Source organism: Glycine max, chromosome 12, assembly GCF_000004515.6.
Source record: "Glycine max cultivar Williams 82 chromosome 12, Glycine_max_v4.0, whole genome shotgun sequence".
Taxonomy (NCBI): Eukaryota; Viridiplantae; Streptophyta; class Magnoliopsida; order Fabales; family Fabaceae; genus Glycine; species Glycine max.
Genome location: NC_038248.2, coordinates 4620794 through 4643507, shown reverse-complemented (window position 1 = coordinate 4643507; position 22714 = coordinate 4620794). Strand labels below are relative to the sequence as shown.

At 33.5% G+C, this 22714-nt stretch overlaps 3 protein-coding genes and 1 long non-coding RNA gene across 5 annotated transcripts; 1 reads left to right on the top strand and 3 right to left on the bottom strand.

Annotated features, from left to right (window-relative positions):
* Window positions 1-397: 397 nt before the first annotated feature.
* On the bottom strand, window positions 398-2054 carry LOC100813978 (uncharacterized). The gene is made up of 2 exons (XR_003263631.2): window positions 1892-2054; window positions 398-945 (listed from the first exon to the last, which is right to left on the bottom strand). It is a non-coding gene; the product is annotated as an uncharacterized lncRNA (long non-coding RNA).
* Window positions 2055-5324: 3270 nt separating this feature from the next.
* On the top strand, window positions 5325-8772 carry LOC100813437 (actin). Of its 2 annotated transcripts, none has more exons than XM_006592137.4 (5): window positions 5325-5450; window positions 6826-6901; window positions 7011-7404; window positions 7659-8272; window positions 8521-8772. In XM_006592137.4, the coding sequence occupies exons 2-5, from the start codon at window positions 6842-6844 to the stop codon at window positions 8584-8586; spliced, it is 1134 nt and encodes a 377-aa protein (XP_006592200.1). In that variant the 5' UTR covers window positions 5325-5450; window positions 6826-6841; the 3' UTR covers window positions 8587-8772. The 2 variants fall into 2 exon arrangements, with proteins under 2 accessions (XP_006592200.1, XP_003539675.1); XM_003539627.5 differs by having other exon boundaries at window positions 5348-5450; window positions 6829-6901.
* A 3549-nt stretch (window positions 8773-12321) lies between these two features.
* Window positions 12322-14385, bottom strand: LOC100816643 (epsin-3). The gene is made up of 4 exons (XM_006592136.4): window positions 13896-14385; window positions 13609-13731; window positions 13326-13487; window positions 12322-13213 (listed from the first exon to the last, which is right to left on the bottom strand). The coding sequence occupies exons 1-4, from the start codon at window positions 14000-14002 to the stop codon at window positions 12628-12630; spliced, it is 978 nt and encodes a 325-aa protein (XP_006592199.1). The 5' UTR covers window positions 14003-14385; the 3' UTR covers window positions 12322-12627.
* Window positions 14386-18508: 4123 nt separating this feature from the next.
* On the bottom strand, window positions 18509-21857 carry LOC100812903 (probable protein phosphatase 2C 4). The gene is made up of 4 exons (XM_003539626.4): window positions 19907-21857; window positions 19703-19816; window positions 18983-19247; window positions 18509-18884 (listed from the first exon to the last, which is right to left on the bottom strand). The coding sequence occupies exons 1-4, from the start codon at window positions 21572-21574 to the stop codon at window positions 18769-18771; spliced, it is 2163 nt and encodes a 720-aa protein (XP_003539674.1). The 5' UTR covers window positions 21575-21857; the 3' UTR covers window positions 18509-18768.
* Window positions 21858-22714: the final 857 nt, after the last annotated feature.

The following is a 22714-nucleotide window of genomic DNA, read 5'->3' as shown; positions in this document are numbered from 1 at the left end:
GATAAATAACAATTTTATTTCTGGCTGTATGTTTGAGACAATACATTAAGTACGTGACGTTTGCCAATTTAGCGAAAGAACAATTGACTAGAAAAAGTTTCCTTGTCATCAAAGATAGGGTTGAAACCAGTAGAAGATGATCGAGTATTGATTAAGACGTGCACCAGAAAATTAGAGTTTAGTGATGCCCAAATTAAATTTATTCATCTCAGAAGAAAATTTACTTGATGTTGAGAACAACATGTGGGCATCGGATTGAATGTTTACACGCATATTTTTTGTTTATATTACTCATGTTCCTTAATGATAAAAGGTAAGAAAACCGGGTTAAGAATTACTAGCCAAGAGTCAGGGAAGCTGAGATTCTGTAGGATCTGAGAATATTGAAAAGAAAACATTAAAAGCTCAAATCTCCCAACTCAAAACCAAACATGCCCTTACAAGCTTGTCCACACAAACATATAAGATATATGTGCAAATCTTTAGTTAACCACGAGAAACTTGTGCACACAATTAGAGACATATATCAGCAAGTGAGTCAAACTATGTATTGTCGTACCCTGATGCCCTGCATGTGTTCTCTCTGTGGATTCTGCCTTGAACTGATGGACTGAGATGGATCAATAGTGCCATTCACAAATAATATATATGAGCGTGCTTCTTCAATGGTTTGAGTCAATGCAAGCTCATTATCAGGGCACATAATTAAGAGGGATATGATTTGGTTCTTTCTATTTTCATTAGAAGCTCTTCTTTCTAGTGCAAGAAATTGACCAAGGGATGGAGGATTGTTCTCAGCATCAGGGTTACTACCACTATTACTATTTGAGCACAGACAGAATAACCATGACCTGGACTTTGACTTCTTGCCCCTCTTTCTCTTCAAGACTTGTGTTTTTGCTCTTCCTATCGATCTTCTAGGTAGCTCTAAAATATTGGAAATACCTACAAGGCTCCCAAATGTGATAATATTATTGTAATGGCAGGATATTAGCACCCAAGTAATTAATCCATGACATATTCGTATATGATAACATACTAGAATTTTGTCAATTAAAGTTTGGGAATCGATGGAGTGGATTTTTCCCTAACATATTGTTATGTTAAAATTTTCTATCTAATTAATTTTTAAAAATATTACAAGTTTTTAATTTTAATTTTGAAGGCTGCAAATATCTTTTACGGAAAAGAACATCTGTTTAAATTTATTAAGAGAAAGAAAGATACTTTTTTTTTTCAAATGATAGAAGTTGTGAGAAAATTTCACATAAAATAGTATTCCTATTAAAACTTACCAATATTAGCCTTATTGGTAAACGTACTATATTAACCTAGTAAACTTGGATGTTCTTAATTTATTTTAATGATCTGCTTCAAGATTTTAATATCCTTTTCTTTTGTTTTCTTCTTTTACTCTTGAAAATGGCATAAACTTTGAGAAAGCATCTAAATCATTTTGAAATGTAAGAAACTACTAAATTAAATATAATTCTTCTCTCCTGAAAAGTACGTAATTATTAATGTACTGCCTAATTAACATGCATTAGATCGAGGCTTTGTGATCGTAGTTACATCCTTGAAAAACTATTCACTAAACATTCATTCAGAAAATCATTAATCTGAAATTCAAAGGACATTGTAAGTCCTAATTAACGACATGATTAACAGAAGCACGCATAAGCAGTAATAGACAAGTTAAAAAAGACGAAAAATGAAAGCATATTCTATTCTAGTCATGTCAGTTTATCACATGACCTCTCTCAGTAGTTGCTACGTACGTAGACAGAAAACAGGATCATTGGTACTAGTGTTCTGCGCGCGCAGGTATATATCAGAACCTCAAAAGATAACAATAAAATAAATAAAAAAAGTTGCGTTTCTTTTCACCGACCTGTGTGTCTAAATTTGATGAAGAATCACTGGAACATGTTGTTGGGGAACCAGAAAGTAACATGTTGATGAGTGACGTTGACACAGTACTGTTGCATTTTCTAGCCATTCCCAATCCTTACATTCAGTGGCTCTAAGCCTAGATGCCATGTCCTTCCTTCAACCTATAACATCAATCAAATTGATGGAAGAAAATGAGAAAAGGGTTGGGGAAAGCTCCAACCTCGTAGCGGACACACGAGATCAAATAAATAATGAATTGTATTCATAAGAAACAATGATATAGAGATTAATTAAACGTAGACCATACCCACAAGCTTTGCAATTATGAGAGAAAAATAGACCCACCACTAGAGTCACAGAGGGAAAAAAAAAATAACGGCATAGGTGTGAGTGATGACTTTAGATGAAAAATCCAAAAGTGAAGGCATGCAGGTAAAAGGGTACCTGTTGAGCCATGTTTTGCTCAGTTGTTGTCATGTACTGTATAGCTTTTCAATATTTCAGTAAGGTTGCCACCTCAGATGTCAGATTCCAACGTAGGAATCGTCATTTTCTCATCCGACCGAAAGAAAGTAAGTTTGATTATCAATTAGAGGGATGAAAAGGATAGGTTTTAGTTGTTTTTGATGTATTTTGACGTGAAAATTTAATCAAATATCGATCACATATGTCAATCCAAATATGCATGCCAACCAATTTTTTCATGTGTATAACCAAAACCGTAACACTCCTGTTTAATGCAGATGTACATTCAAATACGTATCGCATGTGTTTGATTTCATGTTTGAGTGTGATTTTCATGTTCTAGATAAATTTTTTAAAAGTTAATAATTATAACTTCTACTCCTAAACCTAATTTCTCTATTGTCAACATATTTCAAAACATACTAATAATTTTCATATCTCAAACTTGATATATCCATTCTCATCTGTTTTCAAAAATGCTATTTGCTTTCCATCTCAAATCATGTCCCCATCCCTATCAATCATGAACCATATCTCCTTACAAATATTTCAAATCTTCAACTCTTCTCTTTACTTCCCCTCGCTACTGATATCACGAATATTATCTTGGTATTATATTCAATATACTTACTGGACTAGCGTTGGACTAGTAGATTGCATCTAAGATCAAATAATATACGCATGTCAAATGTAATAGAATATTGAATACAATAAATTGTGTTTTGTTGATATTAAAATTAAATATGATTGAATTTACATAAAAATATATTACTGAGAAATTTAAATTTAATTTTTGCATTTTTTATAATTGATATTGTAACAAAAATTCTGTTTTGTATCAAATTCTTAGTACGAAAAATAATTCCTTTTCTATCAGTTAGTTTAGTACCATAGAATAGCCATTTATGGTGGGGTTAAAATTTAAAATGTTGGTATCCATTAAATATTTGCAACGTGAATTCGTGTTTCTCATAACTAATCTCTTTTTTTTTTTGTATCATTTATGTATTTCTCATGATATAAACATTAAAATCCGTATTGCAGCACGAGATAAGACTGTCAACTTTCGAGGTTTCGTACTTTCCTGTTTTGTCATTTGTGGTTGGTTCTTTCTTTGACTCCGTTCTTGATTTTTTTTTAAAAAAACGAGAGAAAAAGACTGTGTTCACTTCCAATTCTATCTGACTTTTATTCTGTAAATAAATTAACTTAAAATGGTTAAGACTGGACAAGGTTGGCTACGTTGCTAAGAGCCTAAGACTAAACACAAGGAGTTTGGCCCAAATCAGTTTGGGCTTGAGGCATTTTGCATTGTCGATTAATTTTGAACCTTTTTATGCTAACTTTTTTAGTTGCATGCTATATACAGTGTTATTAATTGTAGGTAGTAAACTTATTAATACTTTAAAAATAAAGTTTATTTTCATTAAATATTTTTTTATTTTGGAAAAGTACCCTTATAAAAATATATATTAGTAAAATCTCATGTTATATAATATACATTTTGTTATTTACTTTCCAATAAATGAGTTATATATATAAGTGAACATATGATAACCTAGTGGTTTAGTTTAATTGATTGAATATGATGTGTGAGTGATGTAAATTTGTTGGTATTATTTTTTGATTCTTACTTATAATAAAATTGGACTTATGTTAATTACAACCAAAATTATAACTTTTTTTTTAATAGCCAAAAATATAACTAGTTTTTTTTTATGAATTTACAATTGTATTATAAAGCATGAAATGTAACGTCATGGTCTGACATGGTTAGCAAATAATTATGACTTTCTCATATTACGTGTATGAATCCTTAAATAAATTTGTGTACCTCAAATAACAAATTTCTAACTTTCATATGAGAGATACCTAAAACAAATATAAAACGTCAATGAAGACATTCTTCTATCACTGACTCGAATGACTTACATCTTTTCACGCTAAAGTAATTTTTTGTTTATGTAAATTAAAACAATTAACTTGATGAAGTTATATAAATCACAATTGTTTTTAAGCAATGTTAGTGTAATTTTTTTTAAAATATCACTGATATGACTTTTGAAGTGATTATATTATTATGTAATTATAAAAATAATTAAATATATGATATATACTTTATTCATTCTTTGTCCAAAAGGTTAGCAAAAATATAAAACGAAGCACTGGATATGCACATTTTTTTAAAAAGAAAAAACTTAAATTAACAAAATGAAAAACCGCAATATCATTTTTTTCTCTCCCGTTTTTAATGGACAAAGTGTGACCACGAGTATTTTTTTTATTTATCATTTCGCAGTTTAAAAAATGTCAGTCCATCAACTTTTTCTTCTTGAAAACAAAATTAAGTTATCCAAATACGATTTTGCTGATGTCACTTGCACATTTCTTTATCAATTTAAAGAATATAGCAATAAATTAGACACTAAAATTAAATACGCAAAACTATAAATTAAATTAAACGAGATAAAGTGTAATTAATCTAGAATAATTATATTTCCAATATTCTGTCTGTCCTATTATCTTTCTTTTGCTTCATCTTGTTTACTCAAGACAAAAAATAAAAAAGACTATTGTGTGATACCCTAAAAAAAAATAAAATTGTGTGATGTTAAAGGTTTTGGTTATGCAGACAACACTGCTGAGTGCTGAGCACAAATTGGGTTTTCTATTTTTTCGGCTACATTTAATCCATTGCGGGCCAAATTCAAAAACGAAAATTTAGGCCCATAATAAAGTGTGTGATGAATAGAATTAAGACGTGGAAATAATGGGAGCACCATATTTGGGGCAAGGTAAGAAACGCCGTGGAAGTGGGCCACATTTGAAGTTTCACCGCACGTTTCAAGCAATAAAAACAAACAGGCTGTAATGAATAGCCCCAAGATCGAAGGGGACACGTGTCGCGAGGGAATCGAGTCTCTGAAAAGAGAATGGACGGTGTTGATGCGTTATTAGGGGTATGTGGTGGAGGGTGAAAAGCCGAATTTAAAAAAACGCAAGTTCACAGAGCGCGTTACTTCCGTTCACTTTTGAACCCAAAGAGCGGGTAGCTGAGATCGGAGAACCCTCTCTTTCTTCTCCTTCTTCAGGTCACTCTCTCTCTCCTCTTCTTTTTGTTCCTCGTTTCGATTGCGCCTTGCCGTTTATCTCGCATTATGCTGTTTGTTGTCTGCTTCACTGTTTCTGATGATAGTTATTGTTGATTTTTCTGATTTGTATGTTCTTCATGACACGAGTTTTTCGTTGAATTTATGCAATCGGTAATATGATTATGGAACCAGTGGTTTTTGTTTGCATTGTTTAATGTTATGCCGCGTAACTTACATTACCTGTTTGAAAATATTGAAATCTGAAAATGTCAAGAACGATTGTCCCTTTCGTGTCTGATCGTGTTTAGGTAAAATCTTGTTATAATCAGATAAAAAAATGAGCTGCTGAAGCTTCCTGTTCAATCCAACCGAATCAGTGCCGACAAGGGTTTTAACCTGCGATTCTTGATATTGCAGAAAATTGTGAACAAGTTCCAGCTGCATTCGCGGTTGCGATGTCAAGAATGCACTTCGTTTTTTAAAATCTTGAATGTGATATAACGATATAAGAAGTACTATAACTATACTTTTTATCGAATATAATGGAATATATTATACTATTTTATAAAGAATTTAATTATGATCCGCAGCTAATGTAAATATCTTCTGTGTTAATAGGTTATGTATCAAGTTTAACGTATTTATCATAAACTTATACAGTATCATCGAATTCTAATTAAATTGAATATGAAAAGAAATTAAATTTTATCAAAAGTATAGTAATAAACAAATGGTTTTAGTTTTGAATGAGTATAAAGAGATTTAAAATACAATGCTTATTCATAACCGTTAGTGTTAAATTCATTGTTACACTTGTGGTCTGGTCTGATATGAACAACAATGATTTAGATTTGTGTTTATAGCTTTTCGGATTGAAATTTTGCATGACGTGAAAATTTAGTGTTTAGTTGTCTTTTAATAGATTTTTCCAAATTTTTAGTGTTCCATCATATTGAGATCTTCTGTACTTTCATTTTCAACTACACAAATCCTAATCTTTCAAAGGATTTGTTTTTCTATCAAATTGAAGTATGGAAGTTATTTTTGAAACTTATCAGTCAGATTTAGAACTGCACCTCATGAAGTTCAATTATCAACTTAAGTAGATCGAATTCCTGTTCTATGTAAGGTGTGAATAGGTTCTAGAGAGATAAATATAAATTATTTTCACATTCAGCGAAGTGCAGATATCAAGGAAGAGAATGATACCCGTGATTTAGACCTTTAGGTTATATCCTAAATTCTGCAAACGTTTTGTTGTAGTCAGCATCACTCTAGTAGATGTTGCATTTGTTTAGACTCTGCATGTGAAATACTGAAATGGCTTTGTTCTCAATGAACTGAGCGATTTTTTATTTATTTTTTATTTTTTCAGCAGTTGAAAATAAAAAATGGCAGATGGTGAGGATATTCAACCACTCGTCTGCGATAATGGGACAGGAATGGTGAAAGTAAGATATCTGGATGGTTTTATTTTCAATATTTTTGTTTCCTGCAGTGATTGACCAGTACTTTTCAATTTCTATTGATTTACTGAGTCTACTGTATTGCAATGTTTAGGCTGGATTTGCTGGGGATGATGCTCCGAGGGCTGTGTTTCCCAGCATTGTTGGTCGTCCCCGTCACACGGGAGTGATGGTTGGCATGGGCCAAAAAGATGCATATGTTGGGGATGAAGCTCAGTCCAAGAGAGGTATATTAACTCTCAAATATCCCATTGAGCATGGTATTGTGAGTAACTGGGATGACATGGAGAAGATCTGGCATCACACCTTCTACAATGAACTCCGTGTCGCTCCTGAGGAGCACCCAGTTCTGCTAACCGAAGCACCTCTCAACCCAAAGGCTAATCGTGAGAAAATGACCCAAATTATGTTTGAGACCTTCAATACCCCTGCAATGTATGTTGCCATCCAGGCTGTTCTATCCTTGTATGCCAGTGGCCGCACAACTGGTTAGTCATTACTTCTTTCAAGAAAATTATTCTGTTCCATCTAAGCTACACTCTTAAATTGTTAAGCTGGTTAATTTTAAACATGCAATGCTCTGTGGAGTCTCTTCTTGTTTTTCCCATGTGACAATATCATACTTAAGTTGTGGTTGAAAACTCTATATCTTCCTAATCTAACTAGAAGTAGTAGAGCTGATTTCTCTGAGGTTGTCTAACTTGTCTTGTTTCCTTCATGCTTGTTGAATTAATTTGTGCAGGTATCGTTCTAGACTCTGGAGATGGTGTCAGCCATACTGTCCCCATTTACGAGGGGTATGCTCTCCCTCATGCCATCCTCCGTCTTGACTTAGCAGGACGTGATCTCACTGATGCCTTGATGAAAATCCTTACAGAACGTGGTTATTCCTTCACTACCACAGCTGAGCGTGAAATTGTAAGGGATGTAAAGGAAAAGCTGGCTTATATTGCCCTTGATTACGAGCAAGAGCTTGAAACATCAAAAACTAGCTCTGCTGTTGAGAAGAGCTATGAGTTGCCGGATGGACAGGTCATCACCATTGGTGCTGAGCGTTTCAGATGTCCTGAAGTTCTCTTCCAACCATCCATGATCGGAATGGAAGCTTCTGGCATTCATGAGACCACTTACAATTCAATCATGAAGTGTGATGTCGACATTAGGAAGGACTTGTATGGAAACATTGTTCTCAGTGGTGGATCTACCATGTTCCCAGGTATCGCTGACAGAATGAGCAAGGAAATCTCAGCTTTGGCCCCAAGCAGCATGAAGATTAAGGTGGTTGCTCCACCTGAGAGAAAGTACAGTGTCTGGATTGGTGGCTCTATCTTGGCTTCTCTCAGCACTTTCCAACAGGTAAACACTTTGCTATGATTCTAATGCATGAATTTAATTTCTTTAAATTGATCAAATCAACTGTAGATACATCCTTACTTTCTCACTGTACACTTTAGAAGGATTAAAACCTGATGATAATTGTATGACCGAGAGATTATGCATGTGCTTTTCTTCCTTTTAGTTCTAGTTTCGGTTCCCTGATCAAATATCCCAGTAAGTTAAATATAATGCCAGTAGCATAATAGGACATCATGTTTGAAATGCAGATGTGGATTGCAAAGGCTGAGTATGATGAGGCTGGTCCTTCAATTGTACACAGGAAATGCTTCTGAATGTTGCAAGGTGGCTTGGTGAAAGAAAATACGGTGTCCTCGTTTTATATGATAAAAATGTGTTGTTAAATCAGTTGACTGAATTGATGACAGTAAATTCTTTCATTTGTTTTTGTTCTATTATTGGCAATTGTTCAACAGATCTTCTTTAGTTATGACTATAAATCAACGCCTTTCAACTTAAAAGTTCGTTCCCATATCTTCATCTAGATTCTAGATAATATGAAATCGGGTCCCTTAATATCACAATTTGTTCCTTGCCTTAATTATATGGGCTAAGAAATGTAAATGTGGCTCGGGCCAAACTTAGGTCGCTGAACAATGTCTGTTAAAGGTGTATTTATATAAGAGAAGGGTCAGTAACATATTTTTTAAAGTATAATATTTATTATCAGTTAAAATTTATGAGTAAAACTTTTGAAATGAGAAGTACGAGTTCATGACCTATAAATTCTTTTAATTTTCAATAAACTGCAGTCGATAGTATATATAGTAAAATTAAAACTTTAAAAGAGTGTTGTTATAATTCCTCATTCGTATAAGCAGTTTACTTAATGGTTTTCTTTTTTAATTTTTAAAAAATGATTTTTAGATTGTGTAAAAGAAATTTATTTAAAGAATAATTAATTAATAGAATTTAAAAGAAATAAAAATGAAAGCAAATAATCAATGTAAGAGAAGTTATATAATTTGATGACAAAGAAAATTACTTCTAAATTTTTTTGATTTAACTACAATTTTGCCCTATTTTTCATTGAATATATATATATGGGAGTGTGTGTATGATTGACAAATGACAAGTATTTTTAGTTTTTTAACTAAATGAAAAACATATTTGATTATATTAACAGTATTTAGTAAACAAGCATATTTTAGTATTTTTACCCTTTTTACATAAGATGAGTTTATTATTCTTTTTTTTCTCTGCCTCCTCCTTTTTTTTGGTCCACTTAAGTGCATTATTTTATTTTAATTTTTTTAAAAAATATTTGAAATTATAATAAAAAATTAATAATATAATTTATAATAGGAAAATAATATAATAATTAAAACTAAACAAATGTAACAAAAATAATTTATCTTTACATAATAAATTATGAGAGTTCAAAATTAACTAAAAACTAAAATTATGGTTACAGAAAATATATTTTTATTCTTAAAATAAATTTAAACTTATATAAAAATATTATGTAGGTGTTCTTATTTCTATCATTTCATATTTATTAGTTACTTTTAGTTACCAATTGATTTTTCAGCTTTAAACTAGTGTTTGAGCTTTTTAGCTATATTTGTCTCCCAAATGTTTTTGGATCGAAGATAATCAAGTAATTTGAATTTAACAATTATGGAAATTTCATCTCTATTAAGTTTTTTCATTCAAAATTCTTAAATTATTATTTTCAATTCACCATTTTTTATTTTCTATATAAATATTTGGAGGTTTTATTATGAATTTAGAATATAAAATAATTTTAAAAGTTTAAAACTCAGAAAATTAGTACAAATTTAATAAATTTGAAGGATTATAAGGTGTAAATTTAGAACATGAAGAAGAAAAAATTGAGTTTTTTTTTTTATTTTAGACAAAATTTAATATATTGGTTTTCATGTTTTGAATAAGAAAAATTAAAACAATTTAATCTCAGAGCAAAAGGTTGGAAGTCAAAGCCATTGAAGCCATTAGTAAGGTATGCATAACCTAATGTATTTGGACTTTTGATATATAGCCCAGAAGCTTATTCACCTTGTTCTTATTCACTACTGAAGCCAGACAAATTCTTGCTTGCCATGAGGGATCAAGTATACTTTCTTACATATCTAAGCAACATCGATAAAGTATTCCATGAAGATTCAAGAGAGAAGCCATCTGCAAAATAGTTGGATTCTGTAAATAATTTTTCTGAAAATTAAATGTTTTCTTGTCAAAATCTTAGAACAGACCGGGAAGCAACAGCGCGAACTGATTTTCCCAAATTACTATAAATTAAAGTACCCAAATTTATTGTTAACAAATTTTCTAGTTTATACTTTTTTCTCAATAATTTTATCTTATTACAATGTTAAATGCCTTTATGGAGAAGATCAAGCTTTTCTAATAATTGGGTCATGCAACAACAACAACAAAAGTCTTCCCTCGGTAATTTTTCTCTAATTTCTGTATTGGTCTCTCTTTCCCTCTTTTTATAGGACTAATAACCGTGCTATATGCTCTCCTCACCGATGCTTCCAATAACCTTTTCACGTGTTCAAATGACATTCACTGATTTTCTATAATTTTCTTAATTGATGTCTCATTAATATCTGCTCGTACAAAATCATTTTTGTATTTTGTCTTTTTATTGCATGATGACATGTCTATTTTAACATTTTCATTTTTTTCTCTTGTAGTCCAACACAAAGTTCTTGGTAGTCTCCAACACCCTCTTCTGGTTACTTTGCTTGGTGTTTGCCCTGAAGCCCTGTCATTTGTATATGAGTACTTGCCCAGTGGAAGTGTCCAAGACTATCTTCTCCGAAAAAACAGTCTTCTGCCTTTGACTTGGAACATCCGAGCACGAGCATGCTGGATTGCCGAGATTGCTACAGCTCTCTCTTCTTACATCCTCGCTGGTAGGACTGGAGTTGGATTAGCTGGCGAAGTACGCAGAGCAGTTTCGTTTGGAAAATTGTATTCAATTTTGGATTCTTCAGCTGGAGAATGGAATTCTACCGTGGCACACGATTGGCTGAACTGGGATTGCAATGCTGCCAACTGAACAGTAGAGTCAGACCAGAGTTAACACCTTCTCTAGTTAGAGAATTGGAGCAGTTTCATGTTTTAGAAGAGCAACCTGTGCCATCTTTTTTCTTGTGTCCAATCTTTCAGGTAACTGTTCCCTTTTGTTATTATTTATATAACTAAGTTTAGCAGTGATATTAATGCAATGACTCAATTGAAATACATAATATAGCTGATCAACCAACTTAGTGCCAATAAATAACTGCAATCTAAGACCATGGTGTCAACCTGGGCTAGTAGGCTTGCTTAATTCTACAGTGATTGTCTCTTAGCATTCTTAATTTCTTGAATTTAAGCAGCGAGAGGGCTATGAAAACTTGGGCATGGGGCATGAGTTGAAGAGAAGCCAATTTTCTTTTTACAAGATCTTCAGAGTTATTATATTTATGTTGCTCATGTTTATTCGGTTCATTTTTCAGGAAATAATGCATGATCCTCAAGTTGCACGAAACTTCACCTATGACTAATTTAAAATTGACTCACCTGCATCTCACTCCCTATCATGCACTTCGACTTGCTATCCAAGGCTGGCTTTGCAAATCTTGAAGTTTCATCAATTCATTGATGAATGTTGTAAATATCTACATATATATTTTTGCATAATTGCATTGCCTTTCTTTGTTGATTTCTAGCTCAAATCAATCATCATAGTGTTTAATGATAGAGGGTTAGTTGGTTCCTATAGTTTTTGCTATCCTGAATCAGTCTGATACGTTCAGACTGACCTATTGTACATTCAAAATTACAACTGCAGAGCTTATAGAATTTTATGCGGAGATGAGTTCAAATACTTTGAACCTTGTAGTAAATGATTTGCTGAAATCGTAAAATCCTATAAAATTGCTTTAATCTATTGTCTAGAACTTTGCTCAAACAAACCTTTAGCTCATAATAAACAAGAAGCCATTTTCCCAAAGTAATCAAATGATTGTCTAAACCCCATTTCAAGACAGTTCTTGGAGCGCCTTAAAAACAGGTTATGGGATTTCCATTAAATGGCTACGGAAGGTTGAATTTCTACGCAGATTAAATATAGAGAAATACAATCCAAAATGACAAAATCTCTCTTCTTTGTTGAGTAACAAACCGTGATAGAGGAGAAATTCTAGCAGTAAAATAATGGTTGCGCATATCCATGAAATATGAATACATGTTGCTCTTCTGAATTGAAAATGCAATATTTGCAAACAACTTGAACTTGTTGGGTTCATTTAAATCTTCAAATTGCTTCAAAACCCTGGTAGTATACTAGTATTCCGTCTCTAGCAAGCAGAAAGCAAGGAGGCAGTGACATGCATTTCTGTTGAACTAAAGGGGTGATCATCTTCTGTTCTGATGATTCCAAGCTTGGAGTCCTCTTCACCCCAATCCAAAATTGGTTTGGACTCCCCATTCAAGTTCCATAGATGGAACTCCTCCTTGCTAGGCTCCATGTTTTCTTTAGAACTTGTTTCAGATTTCTGAAGCATTTGATTGTTGTTGCCAAGATCATCATCCTGATATCCCTTGGCTTCCACACTACCCAATGACTTGAAGGTTCCACCTTGATGGCTTGGAAATTTAACAGCTACTGTGTCCACATCCACACCATTGTTTAAACAAGAGGACTGGTTTTCCAGATCTTCACGGTTGTTCAAGTCTGAATCATATCTCCTAAGCGTGGATGGCAACGATCTCTCACGTAGAACGCCTTGTCCCTGAGTTGACAAATGAGAAAAACTTCCAAAACCTTCAATCCCTCTAGATAACCTTCTAGCATTTTTTCTCTCTTCCTTGAGAAGAGTCCCTTCTTCCAGCAGTTTCGTTATCCTCTCAGATTTCTTTCTCACAGTTAGGCCCCAATTAAACCTACAAACACTCAAAATGCACTCATTGTCTTGTAGGACCAGTGTCAAGAGGAAGAAAATTAATAAGCATATATTTTTATTTTTAGGCAAGAGTTACAAAAATAAGAACATACCCAGTGTCATCAATATACTGAAAACCTTTCATCTGGCTAATGACATCTTTGTCACTCTTAAATTCCTCAGCAACACTCTCTGGTCCATGAGTCAACAGGTGCTCAAGCACGATCAGGGAATTGTAAGAGACCCTCCAATTCTTCTTTTCAAATTTAAGAAACCTGTTTAAGAATTGTACCAGTCATTCATCCATGATTGGTTGATCTATATTCTATAGATGATTGATTGATTGACACAAAAGTGGGGAACATGGTAAGGAAAACAAAAGGGACCTGGAAGCACCTTTTATGCAGAATCTCCACAATCCTCCAATAATCATCTAGCTCAAAAGCATCCCTTGAAATTGATCTGAGAGTTCTGGCATCTGGGGCCCATGGATTTCCACTTGTTGCCTCTTCTGTCATCCTGCAAATAGTAAAATACATCCACACACAGGAAAAATAAAATATAAAATATGTTAGAAATCCTAGAACTAGTTTTGGTTATGAAACATATGGAAGGGTGATCACTGATCAACAAAATGACAAAATCAAAATCTCATGATGATGTCATAAAAGAGTTAGACTTACAGTTCTGCAGGGGTGACATCTGTTAGTGCTAATCTAGCAGTCTTGATTTTCTCCTTGAAGAAGAAAGAAGCTTGCCTTTTGAATTCATGGAACAAGGGTGTGCTCATTTTGCTGCTGTTTGTTTTGTTCAACGCTATGAACAATTGGACATAATCTAAACTTATTCCATTTGGTATGCAACAGAAAAAATGAGAAGAGTGAGTGGTTTTGGTTTGGATTGTGATAAGTAAAAGAGGCTGAGGTCACAAATTACAACTAATCCTTTAATATAGTAACAAAAATCAACACATTAATTATCAAATGACGTGACACTGTGTCAACATTAATAGTCTATGTGAGGGGAAAAAAATACTAGTATACAATTTAATCCGTACGGTGATTTATGAAAACAAGGTGTGAGTGACTTTGATGCTTGGACTTTGGCAAAGAGAATTTTAATTTGCACATGAGGCTTTCTCAAGCTGCAATTAGTTTAGTTTTTGATTTTTTTTTTCTCACCAGTATTTGAAATTGCAAACGCGTATGTGAATAAGTCAACATCTTGGGGGTCATCACTTGGGATGGGTGGTTGTGTTTAAATTTTGAATTTGATTATTGTGAATAAGTCAGAGTTCAAAGTTTTTCCCTCCTTCCAGAAGGGTTAGGCATGAGACAGTAAGTACGTGGGTGAAGGTTAGCCAAACTGGTATGTCAAAATCATGACATTATAGACCACCAATACCATATTACCATGTCCACGTTCTATTTCATGAAAAAATTATAATATATGCTTTCCATTTATGTCATTTGGTCATCTTTGTTATTCCCTTGCTCTATTGTGAGCTTAAATTTTTTCTAATTGATATTTTTAACAAATTAAAACTAATATTTGTCAATGAAAATAAAAATAATAACGTACTTTAAGTTAAAGGGATTGAACCATAAGTTATGTCCAACCAAAGAAACATACTTGATGATGAGAATTGAGTATTTTGGACATAGCCGTTGAAGTGTGGAAGTCACAGTCAATCAAATTATATTTTATGAGCATCCATCAGGCCATTGGAAAGTTCGTCGAAATTGATTGAACAATGATTTGCTTAGTGGCAGCAGCATCATATGACACGTTCCTCTTGACTTTATAGCCCAAAGACCGTCTTCTACGAAATTTTTAGGTTGTTGAATTGACTAGCATTAGCAAATTATCTTTAGTTTTGGAACAAAATAGAGAAATTTCTTGTGAATCCACCAAAAACATAGTTAACCAAGTGTCCGGAGATATTCTGCACTTTGCACTAAGCGCCAATTGGTGGAGCCTTACGTGATTGCATTATAGTACTATACAATTGGTTATTGTATTCCATCCGTCTTATATTATTTATTATTTAACGTAATGTACTTTTTTTGGAAAAAAAATAATTGCATAAATTACTGTCAAAATGACTTTTTTTCAAAAAAAAAAATTGTTAAAAGAATTATAATTTAATTGTGAGTTCATCTAAGTACTTAGGTGAAATATCAATAAATCCAAATATTATAAGAAAAATATGATTAGTGATTTTTAATTTTTAATTTTTTAAGTGATAAATATTTTAAAATAAATTAAAATAGACATCTAATATTGAAAAACCTAAGGTTGATGAATTCAAATATCAAATAACGGGTGTGAATGTTCTGGGCTGGACTCCGCCTGGCAAAACCTATATCACATGGAACTTTATACTAGCCTAATTTAATTGTTGTATTTTCTCTTTTTGGTTACATATGGCACTTTATTGGATAAAATTAAAAGCAAATGGGAAAAGAGCTTTATTGAATTAATATCATGAATTTCTTCTATGCTTAGCAAGAGAGAATGAGCAACCACAACATTTAATGCAGATGGATCGCTTCCTCCATCTGTGCAGGAATTAGTTGTGAAAGGTTATTAATCAAAAGAGCACTAAGAGGAGAGCATGACTGAATATGAATCACTGACTTCGAATTTAATGATACTTATAAAGTGACAGATATTCATTTGATGCATCTGATGCGATGCTCGTCTACGCCTGTTGCTGTGCATTTAATTCCAAGTTAAATGGTAGCTAGCAGTTAGAAACTTGGTTTAATTTGGTACCAGTATAAAGAGCAGCTACGTGTCTTTACAAGGATTACGAATTTCAATAATTTGAAATTCGAGAAAAACTCAAATGTAAAATTTTTAAGTTTATGGTGTCGAAGGTTTATGTCAAAATAAAAACAAGAGAACATTAATAAATTTTTATTTTTTTAAATTCAATAAAAGAAAAAGAAAAGAAAATAGACTTTTCCTCTAACTTGTTTAGATTGATGGAAGAAAAATGAGATAAATCCATTCATCCCATTTCTTAGTTATATTTAAGGTTAATGCATATAATATTTTTTTTTCTTTTGCTTATATTTAAATTTAGAGTACTACTTTTGTCCCTAAAGTAAGTACTAATGTATAATACTTTTAATTAATTTTGTTATTAAGAAAATTAGTTGATTTAGTTAACTAATAGCATTAAATTTTTTGACTATTTATTATTTTATTTTTAAAAATTATCTTTAAAATTATTGAGACTCAACATCTAAAATAAACCATTTTAAAAAAATAAAAAGACATAATTTGAAACTTCTAAAAATAAAAAGACCTAATTGAGTCTTTTTTTATATAAAAATAATGGATCTAATTGAAATTTTTAATAATAAGAGAATCAAATTGAACTTTTAAAATAAATAAGATGACCAAAATACTAATTAAGCCAAAAAAAATATTTTTAGACTCAAATATAAACAAAATTTAGCTACTTTAATTTTATTTAATGATATCATCTTCTGAATATCCTTTAATTAATTATGATTCTAGTTTCAATGACTCATTTTCATTCTTGATGTCAAATTCCAGTTAAAGATACTTTAAGATCAGAGTTTATTTTTAAATGCGATTAGTATAATTAAATAACATTAACTAACTTTTTAATCAAAATAAAATTAATTATTTTTCTTATATTTAAGTTAGAAGGTACTATTTAATTATAAAATTTGGTCCACTAAAATAGTAGTTCCTATAGACTCATATATGAAGAAAAATAAACATTTCATACTAATCAAGAAAATCAATTGATAGTGTTTAATTTTACTAATTTCAAGTAAAAGATAATTTTATTTCTAAAATATTATATATTAAAATTTGATATCATGAATAAAAAATAATCGAAAAAGAAATTACAATTAAACAAATGATATTTAGAAATGATATCTTTAAATAAAGTAAAATTAGTTAGATTTACTTATATTTAAGTTTATCATATAAAATATTTTTGTTTCTTATATTTGAGTTCAGATGAAATATTATAAGAGATTTATTAGTTATTAATAATAAGATTTTATTTTATTATATGAAAAATTCAATTAAGAAAACAATAGAAATAAAATATTCAAATCAAGATACATTACATTTATAACATCTCGAAAATTAAAAATTTAAATTTGAATTTTAACTAAATTTAAATAATAATATTATAAAAATGTGAAATTTAATGTTGAATAGGTCGTGAGGCTTTTTATTCAAATTTAGTGCAAAAGAGTTTATGTAATTTTTAAAAAACTAAATATGCATATTTTAAAAAGAGGGAGGGATTAATCAATGCTTTAAAAAATTAGCCTCTCTAAATTACAATTAAAAAGCTGCGTTAATGACATAAATTGTTCATAAACCTACAAAGACTTTATCTCTTTTACAATTAAACAGCTGTGGTGATGACATAAATTGTTCATAAACCGGCAGTCGAGAGAGACTTCACTCTTTTTGCTGAGAAAATTATAGAGGTTTTTAACTTTTTTATTTTTATGTACTTAATATAAAATATAATAAATACATTATAATAAAAAATTTAACTGGAAATTTTTTAATAAGTGCCCTTAGAAACTTGGTATTCAAACTTTTTAATTATGCCCTTAGAAATTTAATTGCAGGGGCGAAACGATTCCTTTGGTCAAAGATAGTTTTTGAATACAGTTACGTATGGTGTTAATTGCATAAAATGGACTGATGCTTAGATTGGCCGAGATTGCTTCCTTTCAATTCATTTTTCATTGAACCCTTTCGTATGAAAATCGTCGTAAGTGTCGTCAACGACTCAACCCAAAAAAGCTGGAAAAATAAAGAATTATTAAGGTCAAAAACTAAAATTCAAAGTTGATTGCGATAAACAGCGTGCCTGATACGAAATTCCACCACATGTTTGCTTCTTATTAGAAATTGGCAATAAGAGAACAAAAAGCATCAAATGGTTCAAATTGGACACACGTAAGAGGGGGAGAAAAAAGACCATTTCGCTGAAGGAATATAGCCCAACGCAATTAAATAAAATAAAATAAAGAATGCCATATTGCAAATAGGGCTTGATCCGCATCAATTTGAAAAGGCAAACATAACCTGCATGAACCTTGAGCCATATTGTAGGCATTTTGAAATATGTTGTATTTTTTTAATTATTATTTTGAATGGAAAAAAGATGCATCATGCACAGATGACTAACCCTGCCATTTTGCCAACCAGAGTTGCACAAAGTGATGGAGGGTGCTAGTGCTTTCTGCACGACCAAAAGATTTTTAAGGAATGACTTTTATTACAAAAATTACAATTTTATGCGAGTTATAATCAACAAAATCCAGGTTTTACAACTTTACAATCCTCACCACCCACTTAATTGCACAACTAACCCAGGGCTTCTTAGTTGGTGTTTTACCAAAGGTGAGTATGGAGGGGGGAAAACAGCAAAAAGGATGCCTCACCCATCTTCGGCACTATATATATATCTCATATCCTTTTCCTTCTTTTTTTTTTATATATATATATGATAATATATATGGTTTTCTGTATACTTATTTATACACATGATCTCCATATCCTTCCCTCCAAAGAAATAACAATGATGGAAACATCATCATGGTAACGTCGCCGATCACCCTGTGGAATTTCGAGCAACTCGTGAAAGTCCAAACCTGAAGATTAACAAGGCAAAAATATCAGTAAAACCAAGGACCCATTATGCGATTGTGAGATCTTTGAATGAAATTGTTGGTTGTAATTTCATCAGTACCAGCTTTCTTTGCAGCACGAAACAACACTTCTTCAACCAAATGTTGAGCCGGGTCTCCCTCAGGTTGCAATGTGATGAAAAGCTCAACTTCAGCCACTGCCTCTTCATTTGACAAGTACTGGTAGAGCCCATCGGAGCATAGTATCAAAAATTTGTCCTTTGGACCTAATCTGTGATGTTTTAGATATGGTAGGCAGCTTATGTAAGGAGAGTTTCCTACGTAGTCTATTCTAAACATCTCCAAAAGTGCGTTGTTCCACTTTGGCTGCATATGATACCCACCAGCAATAAGAAAATGCAGAACAGTGTCCATTTAAAGCTTAGTAAATGCTGCTCAGATTTAATATGCCAGATTTCTAAAGATGCACTGACAATTCATAACTCAATATTCCAATTTCTGTTAAGAGGAAATAAGTTACTACTTACTAATGCGAGATTCATTATTGCACCCTATGAGAATGAAACCTAACTTGAGTATCACAACTAATACTAGCAGTAACAATTTTTTCTATATCCTTATATTCCAAGGATTAGGCTAGTAATTGGATTTAAGGAACCTTCTGTGACAACAAAAAGTAATGTGGAAGGAATATATCCTGTTATAGGCAATGTAAACCGTTCAACTATCCCATATTTTGTTGAATCCCTTGCCATTCATATCAAAGATATATAACCACGGTAAAGTAAAATGAATAGATTTGGATATATCTAGATACCAACCTGTTTGAGAAATCCGGCACCAAATGCTCGGGTAACCTTGAGAGAACCCTTAACACGGTCATTTACAACAGCAAAAGGATCATCCGGGTGATCTTTTTTAATTTTCTGAATTTCCTGAAATAGAAACCAGACATTTCTCAATCAAGACATGCAGCGAAACACAAACCAGCTAAAACAGCAATCAAACGGAGACAAATGACTTACTTCCTCAACACTAGTACTATGATCCTTGGTAAGCTGAATCGCGCTCAAACTCGGAACCAAGTTGGAGGTATCAACATCCCAAGATTCAAGGTCATTCATTGTCTCCTCATTGATCCTCTCCAAGTCCTGCCTGATCTTCCCAAGCCAGTAATCAGGCTCAACCTTCTGAGCCAGCACGGCGCGACTATCCCCCACATTCATCACATAAACATCCTCCCCCTTCATCAACATCACAAGAACACAAGAACCCATCAAAGCCAATTCAGGATTCTCCATCAACATCTTATCCGCGACATCAAGATAAGACTCCTCAGTCTTCCTCAAAGCCCGAGATAGAGCTTCCAAAACATCCGAATGATTAATAGAACTCGCTGCTCCACCTGACCCAGATCGACTTAAATTTAATTGCTCCTTCAATCTCCGATCAAGCTCTAATCTTTCCCTATCCCACTCACACTTCCACCTCCGTTGATTCTCCTCCCATTTCTTTGCAGCACCCTGGAACTTGTTCCTCGAATTCCTACCTCTCTTATTACCACTCTTACTATTATTATCATTATTATCTTGCTCAACACAGTGAGAACAAGCATCATCTTCATCAGCAACCGTAAAATCTGCAACATCAGTTGTAACATCTCGCAACATGTCCTCTTTCGGCATCGAATTTTCGGGTGCAGACCGATCATCCCACAACAACCCTTTAAGCTCCTTATGCACCGCGGTGTAGAGATTGGAGAGAAGGTAATCAGGTGCATCAGGTCCACTGAAACCATCATAGATCCCCACGAAAACCCAACCGTGTTCCTCAGACACCACAACATGAACGCGATCTTCCCCTGCTTTCCCCTGCGCCCATTGAAGATTCTGACTCTCCATCGAATCATCATCCTCCAAACTCCCCTCACTGCTCAGATTCACGCTCAGATTCTCATTATGCTTCTCCGCCGCCGCCATCACCATCCACTCCGGCTCCTTCATCACCACGCCCTTGATCGGAGCTACAATCGAACTCTGCCCCCGAGACAGAGTCTTCGAAATTGCCCTCTGCAAAACGCGAATCCACCTACCCTTCCTCGTTCTCACTCTCATACCTAACCCTAATCCCAACCCTCCGTGAGAGAAGCTTCTCTGAAATTGATCCGATCCGTTTCCGATTCCGTTCCCCTCCCTCTCCATCGGGCCCGAAAAAAGTCCGCGGTCGATGGGCCCCGACATGAACCCGCGCTCGATTGGGCCCGACATGAACCCTCTTTCCAGCGGGCCCGAGCCCGGAAACCCACCACCGTTCAGGTTCCCCGAGAACGGGCCCGAGTTCACGAGGTTCCTCGGAATCGGCTGAAGAGGCAACGCCGCGAAGGAAGTTGAACTCTCAAACGCCGCGGCTCTGTCGATGCAACTGTACGAGTACAAATCCACAAACGCCGTCGATAACGGCGTTGACGTGTTCGCACTCACCGACGCGCCCGAGATTGTTCTGAACGTCGTCGTTTCCTCCGAGTGCACCTTCGACGACGAAATCCGGGTCGGGTCGGGTCGAACGTAACAGAAAGAGTGACCCAAGCCCTCGTCTAACGGCTCCGTTATTAAAAAGGATATATCCTGCTTCCGACGACCCCCTCCACCGTTTCCGGTGAAGCACACCGTTAGCTTCCCTATGCCGTTTCCCATCGGAACACAAAAACCACCACCAAACAAAAAAAAATATATATGACAAGCTTTGAGGTTTGTTTTCTCTTGCTTGTTGCTACTTTCAATTTCAATAGGTATTGCTATAACACTTTATTATTATTCATTATGGCTTGGTGGAGAAAATGAAGAACTAGAGAGAGCAAGAGAGAGAGAGAGAGGAGCAGATATGTGAAGAAAGACAAGTCGAAGTAGAGATGAGAAGAAGTGAGTTAGAGAGAGGGCGTTGACTTTAGAATAAAGTTGTTTTAAAAAAAAAAAATAAGAAAACGCACTCGCTTTTTTTGCTTGGTGATTTTTATAAACAAAAAAGGGGGGGATTTGATTTTTATTTTAAGAGTGGGGCGTTGACTACATTGAAGATAAAGTAAAACTCAAAGGCTTATGTCCGGTTTTGATATCTTGTTCAATGTTCGGGTACGTTTTGTGTGGGAGCGTGGATTGCACGCGCTGAGGCAAGTGGATGAGGTTCGCGTGACTGATTCTGATGGCGAGAGCGTTGTCCTGTGTTGTTTGTTGTGTTGTGGGAGAAAAAAAGGAGGGTGAAATTTAAATGAGGGTCATAAATTTCTGGTTAATTAAGAATCAAAAAGTCAACAGGGGAAAAATTAGTTTTTTAAAGATCTTGGAAAGCGTGCCACGGCCGCCGTTGGATCAAGCGTAGTGTGTCCAAGATATAAAGGTTGACTAGACACGTGGCTTGTTTTCATTGATTTGAGTTGATAATTTGTCAACTTGAGGTGGGAGTAATACTATTTATTTGGAAAAACAAAAAATGAAAAAAATATTTTTTTGTTTTAATTGAAATGAAAAAAGGGAAAAGTAGAGAGAGAAGGAAAGGTTGCTAATCTTTAATTGAATGTGTTGGTGGGGTGGTTCGATATTAGTAATGCTGCCATCACTGCACAGCTTGAATATTTAGGTAATTTGACTAATGTGGATTTAAATGTAGCCCATTACTCCATTGACTTTTTTTTTTGTAATTACATATTGAATTGAATGTTCACATTTCGAATGTGTTTGATGATGCTTGGGTTGGAAGGCACACTTTATTTTTTTTACTATATTAATGATGGTTTTACGTTAGGATTTTTTTATTGTTGAGTACAATAATTAATTTCC